This window comes from Nyctereutes procyonoides, unplaced genomic scaffold (genome assembly GCF_905146905.1).
Source record: "Nyctereutes procyonoides isolate TBG_1078 unplaced genomic scaffold, NYPRO_anot_genome, whole genome shotgun sequence".
NCBI lineage: Eukaryota > Metazoa > Chordata > Mammalia > Carnivora > Canidae > Nyctereutes > Nyctereutes procyonoides.
In genome coordinates, this window is record NW_026575147.1 from 12,192,306 (window position 1) to 12,207,232 (window position 14,927).

A 14,927-nucleotide genomic window follows, 5' to 3' on the forward strand; every position below is an offset into this window, starting at 1 on the left:
CAAACACCAGTCTAGATGTTGCTATGAAGGTATTTTTAGATGTGATTAGCATTTTAATCAGTAGATTCTGCCTAAGCCTACCAACCTCCACAATGTGGGTGGGTCTCATCCAATCAGCTGAAGACCTGAAAAAATTGAGGTCCCCAGAAGAAGGAATTTCACCTCCAGACCCAAGCCTGTAACATCAGCTTTGCCCTGAGTCTCCAGCCCGCTGACCTGCCCTATAGCTTGCCAGTCCTAACAGTCATTTGAGCCAGTTCTGTAAAACTTCACTTACTCTACACACATACCTCCTATTGGTTCTGTCTTCCTAGAGAACTCTAATACATGTACAGTTGATCCTTAAATAATATGTTTGGGACATTGACCCCCTCAATGGTGCAATCAAAAATGACATACAACCTTTGACTCCCTAAAAATATATCTCCTAAGAGATATTTATTATTAATTATTATTATTTATTTATCTATTTATTGACTAGAAGCCGTATCGATACCAATTAACCTATATTTGGTACAGTACATATATTATATACTGCATTCTTATAATAAAGTAAGCTAAAGAAAACGTTATTAAGAAAACGGAAGAGAAAGGAAGGAAGAGAAAATACATTTACATTACTGCACTTATCAAAAAGAATCCACATATTTGTGGATACATGCAGTTCAAACCTGTGTTGTTTGAGGGTCGGCTGTAACAAAAGAAATGCCACCTCTGATGGCTTTACCTGATGATCCTGGAGACAGAGCAGAGGGTCCTGGGGAGGGATTCATGGTGCTTGTAGGCTGTGGGGGTAGGTGACTGCCTGAGATGTATCTACTTAGTAGATTATCTAAACTACTTGAACCAGCATCTTCCAACTAAAGAGAAAGAATGAAATGATAAATTTGCTTTGATTAAAGCAGAGAAGCTATTACTTTCATTAGTATAATTGCTTATGTTCACAGTTTACTAACAGATTATAGTATCAAATTTGGCTTAACTGTTGTTTCTTTAGCCTCTCCTGAGGACCCACCGAGTTTAAAGTTTTTGTGAACAAATCTATAATTTCAGCAAATACCTGAGGTAGCTCAAGACAAAACCCAATAATCCAATAAACCCTTCATGTTCAACTATGAAAATAAAACAGCTCTGACATATACTGACACTTTTGTCTTTTCTCAAAGTTGATGAAGAACCCTACTTATCAACATCCTTGTCCATCTAGTCTTCCTCTGTTTCAGCATTCATAATCCTGTCAGAATCATTCACCTGAATAGAAATTTAATCATGTCCATGTCTAACTTTATTTTTTTTTAAGATTTTATTTATTTATGTATGAGAGACACAGAGAGAGAGAGAGGCAGAGACACAGGCAGAGGGAGGGACAGGCTCCATGCAGGGAGCCCACTGTGGGAATAGATCTCGGAACTCCAGGATTATTCCCTGGGCTGAAGGCAGGCGCTAAACCACTGAGCCACCCAGGGATCCCTCATGCCTTTAAACCATGGTTTAAAAAACTTTAAAAAGACTACACTCAGAAAAAAAACCCTTAGCCTGGGATATAGGGCCCCTTATTACACAGGGGCAGCCCACAGGAGAATGAGCCCTTTTCTCACTTACAGGCAGGGCAGCAGGTTAAAGCCAGAGGGCCAGACTACCTAAACATCAACTTCCACTCTTAAAACCTCCCAAATATGCTGAAGAACTGTAATGGTGAAACGATATGTATGTAAGAAACAGTAAATACTATATAATTATGAAAATTACCTTAAGAAAAATTTTACACTATTCCAAAAAAAGCAAACTATTCTTAAATAAGTGAAAATCTTGCTTATCGGTCTCCTTGTGCTCATACTTGGCCTTTTAATCTTCTCTCCCATCAGAGGCAAGATTACCTTTTATGCAAATCTACTTCTTATTCAAGACAGAAAACACATACATTTACTTCTTTCCTTTCTTCTCAAAATTGCACTCATTTTCATGGTTATAAAATAGAAAAGGATGTCATCAAAGTAGAAACTTTAAAGAAAATTACAGAAATAAAGCAAGGTAGAATCGAACTGATAGAAAAATGATCAAAATAAACCAGCTCACAACATACCACACACAGGCCAAGGGAGGACTCTTCTAAAAAATAAATAGGTCTTTCTCATTAAAGCCCTTAAAAAACCTCCTATCAGAAAACATAAAGGGCTAAATGTGGGAACAGGCAGTGGGCTCAAAAGGGGGGCAATGAAGGGCTCTATGAGGAGTTGTGCCTGCCCGGTGATCACAGCTGTTGGCAGAGAGTTCACTTGTAAGCTGTAACTTTAGGAGAATTCCTAGCTGCAACTAGTCAACTGGAGGATTTCTGGAGGGTGAGCTCATAATATGGGCCACAGATGGAAATTGGGACAATGTCACACATGAACACAGAGGAGGGGATGATTCAAAACAGACAGGAAAGTCCCAGATTACCTATAACCTCTACTCCCATTCCTTCTATACTCTCCTACCTGCAATTTATATCTCTGGCCAGATAGGCCTAAGGCTAGAAGACAGGACTGATTAGGAAGAGGCAAAGTGGAAGTACATAAAAGGGCCTCCATAATGTCACTACAGCCTCCAACAGGGAAATATTAGTTGAAGCATTCTCCCCCAGGTTTCACTAGACCTGGATGAAGACTCAGCATTAATAAAGTTATAAGTCTAACTTGAAAAACATTAATTCATTACATCAGTGTTTTCTGAGCATCCTTGAGTAACTACATAGATTATATGTTATATAATTTCTATGAATTAAAAGGAAAAAGACAATCCACAGAAGAAATACAAATGATCACTGAAACTTAAGAAAAGGCAACCAAGCACACAAATAAACCAAATGTAAATGAAATCAATAATATCTTTTTACCCAGCAGATTGGTAAAGATGGGGAGGAAAGACTGATTCATTTAGACAGTACTAGGAGCACAGTACAGAAATGGGTATCCCGTAACATTTAAATCTACATATGAGTATCAGAAATACAGTTTTCCCAAAATGTCATAATATCCAATACAGTCCAGATAAATAGTTGCTAAGTATGTCAAATATGAAAAATTCTTCTAAGAGATTTCATTTATTTATTTGAGACAGAAAGAGCACAAGCAGGGGGGGAGGAGGGAATGGAGGAGGGAGGAGGAGAGGGAGAAGCAGACTCCCTGATGAGCAGAGAGTCCAATGTGGGGTTTGGGAACTTGAGATGGTGACTGAGCTGAAGGCAGATGCTTAAAAACTGAGCCACCCAGTTGCCCTGAAAAATTCTTTATAAAGAATAAATCATTAGAATATTACATCAACTGGGGCACCTGGGTAGCTCATTCAGTTAAGCATCCAACTTTTGATTTCAGCTCAAGTTCCTAATCTCAGAGTCCTGAGACTGAGCCCCATGTCTTAGTGTGGAGTTCTGCTTAACATTCTCTTTCCCTCTCCCTCTGCCCCACCCCCCTGCACTCACATGTGCTCTCTTTAAATAAAATCTTAAAAAAAAAGGATCATAGCTATTAATTATAATCAAATCTGAACAGAATCTAATATTCATTTATGTATTCAAAAAGTATTCAGGGGATCCCTGGGTGGCGCAGTGGTTTGGCGCCTGCCTTTGGCCCAGGGCGCGATACTGGAGACCTGGGATGGAATCCCACGTCGGGCTCCCGGTGCATGGAGCCTGCTTCTCCCTCTGCCTGTGTCTGTGCCTCTCTCTCTCTCTCTCTCTCTCTCTCTCTGTGTGACTATCATAAATAAATAAAAATTTAAAAAAAAAAGTACTCAGGTTCATCATGTATCAACTCAAGGTGTAAATTACAAACATGCATTATCACTATGCTGGAGATAGGCAACAGTTCAAAATAAAATGTAATTTAGGTTGAGAGAATTCTATTTAAATCACCTTCTAATCCATACTTGATGGCTATCATAACTACTATTAAGATATATCAACAAAACTCCAAAACTGCCTTTGAATTTACTTCTGACTTACATCACACAGTTAATGCTATCCTGTTTACTTCCTGTGTAGCCTCTGTCAGGTTTATTCTTACTATACCATGAAAAGTAAAGGATAGGAGAGAAAGCAAGTGATTCTTAAAGAGAGGATAGGTTTCTTTCCCTTTCTGTTCTTGGTTCATATGGTTAACTATTTCTTACTATAGATGTGCTTTCATGGTAACCACCTCTATTTTTAAAAGTAAAGGACAGTCACAAGTGTTGGCAAGAATGTGTAAAAACTGAAATCCTCAAACAATGTTGGCAGGAACATAAAATGCAGCCTCCACTGTGGAAAACAGTTTGGCAATTCCTCAAAAGCTTACACATACAATATATGACATGGCAATTCCACTCCTGGAAATTTACGACAGAGAACCAATAACCTGTGTTTATGCAAACACTTGTATAATCTGTTCACAGCAGCATTATTCCTAGCAGCTATAAACTAGAAACTCAAATGTCCATCAACAGATGAACCCATAAACAAACATGCTGTATCCATACAACAGAATACTCAGCCATAAAAAGGAATTAAGTACTGATGTAGGCTACAATATGGATGGACCTGGAAAACACTGCTAAGTGAAAGAAGCCAGACACAGAAGGCCATGTATTATAATCCCACTCATGCAAAATGTCTAAAAGAGGCAAAAACATAGAAACAGAAAGTAAATCAGTGGTTTCCAGGGGTGGGAAAGAAGGAAACATGACTGCTTAATGGATAGGGTTTCTTTTGGGGTAATAAAAATGTTCTGGAAATAACGGTAATGGTTCACAATCTTGTGCATATACTAAAAACCAGTGAACTGTTCATTTTTAAAAATTGGATTTTCTGGTATGTGAATTATATTTCAACCTTTAATAGTAGGTGATAAAAAGGAAACTTAATATGATGCCAGCTTTTCAAAGATGTGTAGCATCTATACTTCTTCCATCTGATCTCTGTCAGCACCAAACGAAGATCAGAGTAGCATGAGCAAATTACACTAAGTAAAATATTAGTATACTTCCTTTTCCTTTTGAAAGTTTTTTTAAGACCTGGAACCAAGCCTTATTTATCTTTTTATTCTCAGTCCCCAAGGACTTTAGCATATACTAAGTATTTAAGCAAGACCTGAATAATTCTTTTAACACTGTACATGTCTCTTAATACTGTACCTTTCTTTCCAGGCCTACAATCCTGAACTACCTCCCTACTATCTCTATGGACAGTGGGGAGAAAACCAGACTTGTAATCAGAAGCCTGAGCTTTGAATTCCAACTTTTCCATGTACTGGGTGACTAGTCACTAACCTTTCTTACTCTCATCCATAAAATAGGGATAGCACTTATCATAAGATGGTTTTACATATTAAACTGCTATACAGCCTGTGAAAAGTAGTTTGTAAACTATAAGCTTATAACTCAGAAATTCTACTTTTTAGGGGCACCTGGATGGCTCAGTCAGGTAGGCATCTGACTCCTGACTGTGGCTTAGGTCATGATCTCAGGGTATTGAATGGAGCCCTGCTTTAGGATCCACGCTCAGCAGGGAGTTTGCTTGAGATTCATTCCCTCTGCCCCTCTTCCTGTTCAAGCGGCGATCTCTAATAAATAAATAAATCTTAAGAAATTTTATTTTGTATAGATATGTTCCCACGTTTCCCATTCTATATGGTCTAGTCCTCTCAGCACCAATACAACTTGAAGTTAAAGAAACATCCTTTAAAACTAACTCTAATAAAACCCATTAAATATATTAAAATATTAAAAGGCAATCAAGGGCCCCAGTGTCTTAGTAATTTCACTGCTCTTTGCTCCTATGGTGACCCTTGATTCTGAGTAACTTACACAATGCATGAGATGATGACTTGGTATAACTTCAAAGGTTAGAGACACCTGGGTGGCTCAGTGACTGAGCATCTGCCTTTGGCTCAGGTCATGATCCTGGGGTCCTGGGATTGAGTCCTGTATCAGCCTCCCCACAGGGAGCCTGCTTCTGTCTGGCCTCTCTCTGTGTCTCTCATGAATAAATACTTTAAATTTTTTTTTTACTTCAAAGGTTATATTTAAATTTATAAATAAAATGCTTTTTGTCAAGTCATTGCCTTGGCTTGATGCAGACATGCAGTGTGCTATGCCCACTCTTGGTGCCTTACTGTTTCCACTCACCCTCAGGATGGCCCACAAGCAGACCTACCAACCTAAACAAGTATTTTGACAAGCACGACAAGTATTGGCATGTCATATTACCCAGAGAATTTTCCAAACAAGTACCCAAAACCTATCTGATGTCTAAAGAGAAGTGGAGAAGACCTGGTGTCCACGAGTCTAGGCTGGGTTCATTACACAATTCATAAGCCAGAATCATGTATTCTTCTCTTAACCACTTCCAAATTATCAACAAAATAAAGTATATCTGGGAATCATTAATTAAACCTGTTTCAAATTTAATGTGTTATATGTATGTAGTGTTCAGTGAATACCTGAAAAATGTACAAATCATCCATCCCTAACTGTGCATGAGCTATATTCTTCACAGCAACAGAGCTCAGTTAAATGCAACTGTAAGTAAGCTGCAATAAGGTGGATTTGTTAAGATTTTTTTTTTTTAAGTAATCTCTACACCCAATGTGGGGCTTGAACTCACAACCCCAAGATCAAGAGTTGCATGCTCCACCGATGGAGCCAGCCAGGTGTTTAAGACAAAATTTTTTCTAGTCTGTTTTTCCTTTAATATAAATGAATGATTGTTTTCCTCTATTACTTTTGTATTTAAAAGTTTGTATGTCGCATTTAAAAATTATTTATTTGAGAGAGAGAGAGAGCACACGCTCAAGTGGACACAGAGAGGAGAAGGGAGAGCAAGACTCCCAAGCAGCCTTCATGCTCAGCAAGGAGCCTGATGCAGGGCCTGATCTCAGAATGATGAGATCATGACCTGAGCTGAAATCAAGAGTTGGATGCTGGGATCCCTGGGTGGCGCAGTGGTTTAGCACCTGCCTTTGGCCCAGGGCGCGATCCTGGAGATCCGGGATCGAATCCCACGTCGGGCTTCCGGTGCATGGAGCCTGCTTCTCCCTCTGCCTGTGTCTCTCCCTCTCTCTCTCTGTGTGTGTGACTATCATAAATAAATAAATAAATAAATGAATGAATGAATGAATGAATGAATGAATGAATGAATGAATAAATAAGTAAGTAGGTAAATAAATAAATAAATAAATAAATAAATAAATAAATAAATAAATAAATAAATAAATAAATAAGAGTTGGATGCTTAACCAACTGAGCCACCCAGGTACCACTCCCCACAAAAATTTTTAATAAAATGCTTTTAATTCAAATGAATTCATGAAATTTCAGAATGCACTGCAAGATTTTTTTTTTTTCCAGGAAAATGCTACAGGTGAAAGGAAGAGAAACCTCAGAGGCCTTTTACCTTTTTTATCTTCTACTCTTCATCACTTCCTCTCTCAGTATACACCACCCCCACCAACTGCAACTGCCTGTTATCTAGACCTTCCAACCTCTTTCTCAGTCCAACCTGTTTGCACAAGGGGTACACCATCCCTTTTGGACCTAACATAAGATGTGACCACATTGTGGTCCTGGGTCTCCTCTCCTCTCTGGATTCAGACTCATAGCAGGAGTGCTTTATCTAATATATAAGGCTTGCCCGCTGGCAAGTGGCAGAAAGATTAGCAAATCTGATTATCTTATTACTTTAAAATGTTGAGGTATGCTAGTTTTAGCACACATAACTTTAAAAAATCAAATATTATACTCTACTCTTTGGAAACTTCAAAACACATTCCTGAAAGGAAAAGGAAAGAGAAAGAAAGAGAAAAGAAGACCCTTAACTCTCTAATTAACAGGAGGCTTTAAATCTCTCATCCACTTAAATACAAACCTGTATGGGTGGAATATCTGGCAGTGACGGAAGGTTTTCAGGATTGGTAACTGAGGGAATTAGCTCTATTGCTGTAACAGATGGACTGGTGGGGCCTCGATTTGCATTTGCCATCGTAGCTGTAGTAGGACTGGTTGGATTAATTGTGGTGTTGTGCACCGACACAACAGGAAAGGGTCCAGCATGCCCTGGGTTTGAGTGCTGTTAGGAAAAAAGATGTTATCATTACTTGATCTGCCAAGATATTTTAATATGAACTATACTTCACAACAATTTTCAGTTTAGGAAGGATACACAAGTGTCTGATACTTGTGACTGAGAAACAAAGAAGTAAGCACTACCTTAACAAGAGCCAAGACACAGAAGAAATCTGTGTCCATGAATAGATAAATAGACAAAGAAGATGTGGTATGTATGACTGTGTCTGTCCATGGGTGTGTTTGTATACACAACAGAATATTTTTCAGCCATAAAAAATGAGGCAATTCTATCATTTGCCACAGTATTGATGGACCTTGAAGGCATTATGCTAAGTGAAGTAAGACAGAGAAATATAAATACTGTATGATCTCATTTGTATACGGAATCTGAAAAACAAATTCATAGAAAAAGAGTTCAGACTTGTGGTTTCCAGAGGTGGAGGATGGGAGAAGGGGGAACTGAAGGGCAAAAGGGAAAAGGTACAAACTTCCAGTTATAAGATAAAAAGTACTAGGTACCGTGATACATATAAAATATGACCACAGTTCTAACACCGTATGTGATATACAGGAAAGCTGTTAAGAAAGTAAAACCTAAAGATGTGGTATTTACACACACACACACACACACACACACACACACACACACACCGGAATATCAGCTATCAGAAAGAATGAAATCTTGCCATTTGTAATGATATACACAGAGCCAGAGTGTATTATCCTAAGCAAAATAAGTCAGTCAGAAAAAGACAGATACCATATGATTTCATTCATATGTGGAATTTAAGAAACAAAACAGAAGAACACATGGGAGGGGAGAAAAAAAAAGAAAAAAAGAGAGAGGTAACAAACCATGAGACTCTTAAAGGTACAAACTGAGGGTTAATAAAGCGGGGTAGGTGGGGGATGGGCTTCATGGGTCATGGGTATTACAGAGGGCACTGTTATGTATTAAAGCACTGGGTGCTGTAACGTAAGTGATGATTACAGAATTCTACTTCTGAAACCAATATTGTGCTATATGCTAACTAATTAGAAATTAAATAAAAAATTTGAAAGGTAAAAAAAGTAAATCCTAAGATTTATTACGAGGGAAAAAAAATTTTTTAATTGTGTCTATATAACATGATGGATGTTAGCAGAATCTATTGAGACAATCATTTTGCAAAATATTTAAATCAAACCATTATGCTGTAAGTCTTAAATTTATACAGTGATATAAATGAATTGTTAATAAAACTGGAAAAGAGAGTAAAGCCTTCTCCAACTCATACAAAAATATTCAAATTTAGGCTTTTACATTTTCCTACTCATTTCTGTGTAGTATTTAGAAAAAGGTAGACTTGCCAATCATTTTCAACCCGTCAACCTGGTGATATGATGTTATTTCAGAACAAAGATGTGTATAAATAGATGATCTGGAAGCCCCTAAAGTTTTCAAACATCAGACCAGTAAAACCTCTGCTCTATCTATATTCCTCTTTGGCCCTTTTGTATTTTTAAAAACACAAATAACTGCGAAAAAAGATCGTGTAGTTATGCACTATATAATTGATATGGTAGAAAAAAACAAAAAATGTACAAACAGAAATACAACATCAATTCCTAACTGTAATACTCTGCGACTTCGGGCAAATCCATAATCTCAGTAATTTAGAAATGTGGATAATACCTCACTTGCTTCATTGTGAGGGACTGTTAGGAGAATCACCTTTAAGATAACATAGGCAAAAATCTTTGGGAAACAAATTACACACATATAAAAAAAATTAGAAATTTAAACATGTAAAATTCTAACATCCAATGATTTCTACAGGAGCCCTAACATCTGATTCTGGAGCTTTTGCACTCTTCCAAGGTATACCTGCCCCTTGGTAATATATATATATATATATTTTAAATTTTATTTAAACCCCTGTTAATATTTGAGGGCTTTCCACATACTAATGGGTACATGGGTATGTGAGTATCTTTAAGGAAATTAATGTCCAGATCTTCAACCTTCATTATGTTTTTTTTTTTCTAAAGAAAATACGGTTTCCCCAGGAATGTGCAAGAGTCTACACTACAGATTCTCCTCTTCTACTTCTTTCACAATTGCCTTTCAACCCCCAGCCCCAAAACAGTATACCTCTGACCCATTCCTAATCTTATCTAGCATCCTGCCCAAAGGCAGAAAATACTCTCAGAATGACAAGCAAAGGTATGAGTTTCAAGTTGATGAAAAAGTGCTCAGCTGAAAAACCTGGTAACAAATCCCTGAATGGGTTCTGATATGAAGAAACTATCAAATCATAAAAAGATTGAAAAGTAGTATTGATTATCTCATTTTGAGTTTCAGTTTATAATCTACAAAAGTTCAAATAATGGAGGAAAATGAGAAAATTCTTTTAATTCCCGGATACATGTTTTTGTGAACAAGTTTCCTGAGCATCATGAGAAAACAAAAACCAGGAAAAAAACAGTAATAAAAATTGATGTTGAACTATCATTTACTCCAGTAGTAAGTAACAGACATACAAATATATATATAAATGAATACAAAGGGGGAAAAGGCTCCATATATCTCATAAAGAAATGTGTATCTAAAAGAATTTTATTTTTTTTATGTTTCCTAATAGTCTTAAACCATGTAAATATATTTCTATTTAAACAATTGTATAGGAATTATTGTAATGAAAATTCAGTCCAAAAAAATCTTTTTAAGCTTAATAACAGTCTTATTGTCACTGGAAATTTAACAATTTTTAAATTGAGAGACATTTTTCCTGCAGAAAACTGCAACTAACTGATCTGTGAGTCTATCAAATGTAACTATATTAAATTTCTGTAGAGAAAGTAGAAGAGTAATTCAAATCCAAGGAGAAAAGAGAGAATAAAACTTTGATTTTCAAAAAAGAGCTTGCTATGGTATTTGGGATTCTAGTGGATTCGTGTACAAGAATGATGTAAGGGTTTTACTTTATAATGTTAATATTTACAATATGCAAGAAATTATGTCCTCAGCAACCACTTAAACTTATAACAGAACTTTTAAATGTCAATTTTAAATGTAAAGGAATGCCTAGTTTTCAAAAGTCTTTCCAGAGGTACTTGGGTCTAAAAGTTGAAGGACCACTGCTCTGGGACTGCTTATCCAACTTTAGTCTGCTGACTGATCTGAGTTAGTAGAAGTTTACATATTTCTGAGTATTTTGCTCCTAGAAATCCTGATTCAGTGACTAAGGCTCAGAACCTATTTCTGACAAGGACCCCCCCCCCCAATAGTCATTTTGATGGTCATTAAAGCACACTTTGAGAAACATCACTGTAATGGTTATGAAATGAAATTTATTATTTTATAACTAGAAACTACATGTAAAAGTAGCCTGATTTTATAATCCTAACTCCTGTTTAATATAACCTGTTAGGCAAAAATTAGAAAACGTGTTTCTAAATACACTTATTTTTAAGAGTAGACATATCTATATTCTTAAAAGAAAAATAAGCAGAGAGAAGCAAAAAATAAATAAATTACACAGAGCATAGCTCTATTGTTTTCAAAGCCCTTTTTTATAGATTAGCTCCGAACACTGCATTAAAAGAGGATAGGAATAATTTCAGGAAACAAAGGTTCTAAACTTGACTTTACCATTACCTCTTGTGATCATGAATAAATAAGAAGCTCCTCTGTTTTTTACTTCTGTAAAATGAACTGGCTGTATTAGAGCAGAGGTTCTTAACGCATAGTATATAATAAGTGGAATGCCATTAAAGAAGCTCTTAAAATTGAATTCATGTGTATATGTATTTTTCTGGGACAAGAAGATACACAGCATTAATCAAATTCTCAAAGGTATTAATGGCCATACATCCCCCCACCTGATTAAGAAAAATGATGTCTTTTAGTTTTAAAATTGTATGATTCTTACAAATGTAACTCTAGGCATACTTGTCTTTGGAGGTGTGGCTGCATCATGGAATACTGAGGGCCGCTGTGCCTGGGTATCCCTGGTATTCGGGCAGCATTCTGAGCCAATCTCATCTGATGGGCTTGGAAAGCTCCACAGTTCATGTTGCCTCTTTGCATTGTTTGCACACTGATCAATCTTGGAGGCTAAAAAAGGTAGAAATTGCATTTACGTAATAATATTTATCAACTTATCTTTCAATTATAAAATATTGTAAAAATTAGGACAGAAGGGCATAAAGTAAAAAGTGTAAGTTACATTCTCCCCCATTTCTAGCCTCAATCTCTTCCTCTTGGGGTGTGTGTAAGACTTATTAACATTAATTTATCCAAACCTGGATTAATGGTTTTGATTTGGATGGGGAAGGGGAGATCAGGAAAGATACAGGGATGGAAATGATTTGAACAAATGCCTGAAGAACTTATCAGATCGAGGTGCCTGCGTGGCTCAGTCAGTTAAGCGTCCGACTCCCAATTTCTAAGAGGCTAAGGTTGTGATCTCAGGGTCATGGGATCAAGCCCTGTATGGGGGCTCCGTGCTCAGCACCGAATCTACTCCAGATTCCCTCTCACCCTCCCCGCTATCACTGTCTTAAATAAATAAGAACTTACCAGATCTTAGGCAAAAACTACCTAGTTCTCTGGCCCAAAACCACATGTGGAAAACAAAAAATATGATAAAAATTTGTGCTGTATAGTAAGTATACAGTCAAGTTTGTTTCCCATGTAAGTATTTAATGCCCTTCCTCACATCTCCCCCAAATCCCTGCCAAACCCAGAGGAAACATTTAAACTCTAACGTTTGAGCTTTGTCCTTGCTAGTAACTTTGAAATGTGTAAATTCATCCATACAGGACAGAAGTGTAATCTTGAGGCCTTCATAATCTTTATCAATAATGTCATGCATGATATAATACTCACCTGTTGCTGTAACATCTGCGGGGCTGCTTGTCTAGGGTGCTGCTGTGTTGTTGTTGTTGTTGTTGATACAGGTGCAGGTGGTTGCTGCATCCTCATCTGCTGCAACTGTTGATGTTTCTGTGCATATACTTGTTGTTGCATGTGCTGGAGTCGAAGCTGTGCTAAGTTAATCTGTCCAGGGGTTTTACTAATGTGGTTTGTCCCTGGAGGAACTTGCCCAACTACAACATTAGGAGTATAACCAGGAGCTGGCTTACTCTCTATTACTAGATTACCTGAAGGATTTAAAAAATGAGAATAATTTGCATATAAACGATTAAATTATCTACTTTGTGGATTAGTCACTATCTTTTCCTCTTTCCTTTGACAATTATCAGCACTCAAAGCTTTTGACAGTTCAGCAGAGATAGAAGCTAGGTTTAAAGATAATGAAGATCAGAAAAAGTCCAAAGCCAAATAATTGACTTTTGATTATTCAGAATAATATATCGCCTGCCCTTATTCTTTATTTACACAAATGCATAAAAAATTAAAGATCTGAAAGAGGTATTATCAGAAGAGGCCCATCTAGTCAGTCAAAATCCATTCTCCTGGATAGATTCAAGGAAACCTAAGATTGCTAATGCTGATGCCATTGCCTTTGAATTGCCAAAATCTGCAGGGGAGAGCATGACACTGCTCCAGAACTGTCTTCTGTGGAAACGTGGAATGTTTTAACCACTTATGTCCCTAGAAATGACAATTTTCCTTGCCTCTCACAGAGCTCTTGTTTTCTAGGAATAGAAAACAAATTTTAGGAAGGTCTGATGTAAGGCAGAATTGGCAAACATTTCCTTTGATGGGTCAGGTAATTTAGGCTTTGCAGGCTACATAAGATCTGTCACATATTCTTTTTTTTTTTTTCATTTGTTTTTACAACTCTTTAAAATGTAAAAAACAAAAACAAAAACAAAAAACTTAGCTACCATGCCATACAAAGTTTGCTAACGCCTGATCTAAGGCTATAGTCAAATTTTAAAATACACAAAAATTACTTTTTTACAGAAATCCATCCACCTCTGCTTTTACAACTTCCAATGGTGAGGACTTGACTATTTTGAAAGTGACTTTACTCAATGTGTAGACAGTTCTAATTGGGAAGTTTTTGGTCTTTGTTTTAAATTGAGCTGTTTGACTCCCTGTAACTTTCACCTGTGGTCCACAGGTCCACACTGAGGAGCAACAAGAATAAAGTCCATTCCTCTTTCGTGTGGAAAAGAGCTATTCTTAGCTTTCGAACATTCCTCAGTATTTGACTTTCAGACACATCAGCATCCTGTAGGTCCTCCTCCAGTGGATAATTAGTATAACTAATATACAAATTACTAAGCATCTAATAAACTCTTTCAAGAGAATAAAGGCCCATTTGCTAACTTTTCGACATGAAATTTTAAAAGATGGGGGGGGTAGTTAGCAATGATAAACATTTTTTAAATCTAAAATTAGGAGACTTTCAACATTCTTAAAGATGTTATGAACACAGCTCAAGTGAGTTTCCGATGAGGAACATATTTTCCAAGAAGTTTACATGTAAGAGTGAATTTAAGTATCTAAGCTTTGCTTTAGATACTTTCTCCTAATTCAGTGTTCCCAGTTATATTCATGAAACTAATTATTTCTCACCTAAATTGACTACATTCTTTGCCCAGAAGGTGGGATCACAATGGAAACGAATTGCTCCATTAGCAGCAGGCACAGGATCACACCGTGCTTTCAAAATATGGCGCAATTGAAAAGTAATCTTAAAGGAAAAAATTCACATTAGTCTTAAAAATTTAAGTATCACTTGAGAAATCACACATGATAAAGACATTAAAAGCTCATCAAGCCCCACAATGTCAATCTCAGATGAGACAGTACACGTTTAAAAGACTATCTATATTAGCAATCAAATGCACATGCTTGAACTTCTGACAATTCTGGTGATAAACTGCAT

The 14,927-nt window shown here is 36.8% G+C and overlaps 1 protein-coding gene across 2 annotated transcripts in view; it reads right to left on the reverse strand.

Moving 5' to 3' along the window:
- The window catches only part of TRIM33 (tripartite motif containing 33), a 123,101-nt gene that overhangs the window by 17,521 nt on the left and 90,653 nt on the right, over nt 1-14,927 (reverse strand). For both annotated transcript variants that reach the window (XM_055312497.1, XM_055312496.1), the window contains exons 8-12: nt 14,615-14,732; nt 12,953-13,227; nt 12,014-12,178; nt 7,880-8,080; nt 728-860 (exon numbers count right to left, since the gene is read on the reverse strand). In XM_055312497.1, coding sequence (XP_055168472.1) covers nt 728-860; nt 7,880-8,080; nt 12,014-12,178; nt 12,953-13,227; nt 14,615-14,732 — 892 coding nt within the window. The remainder of the gene's footprint in view (nt 1-727; nt 861-7,879; nt 8,081-12,013; nt 12,179-12,952; nt 13,228-14,614; nt 14,733-14,927) is intronic.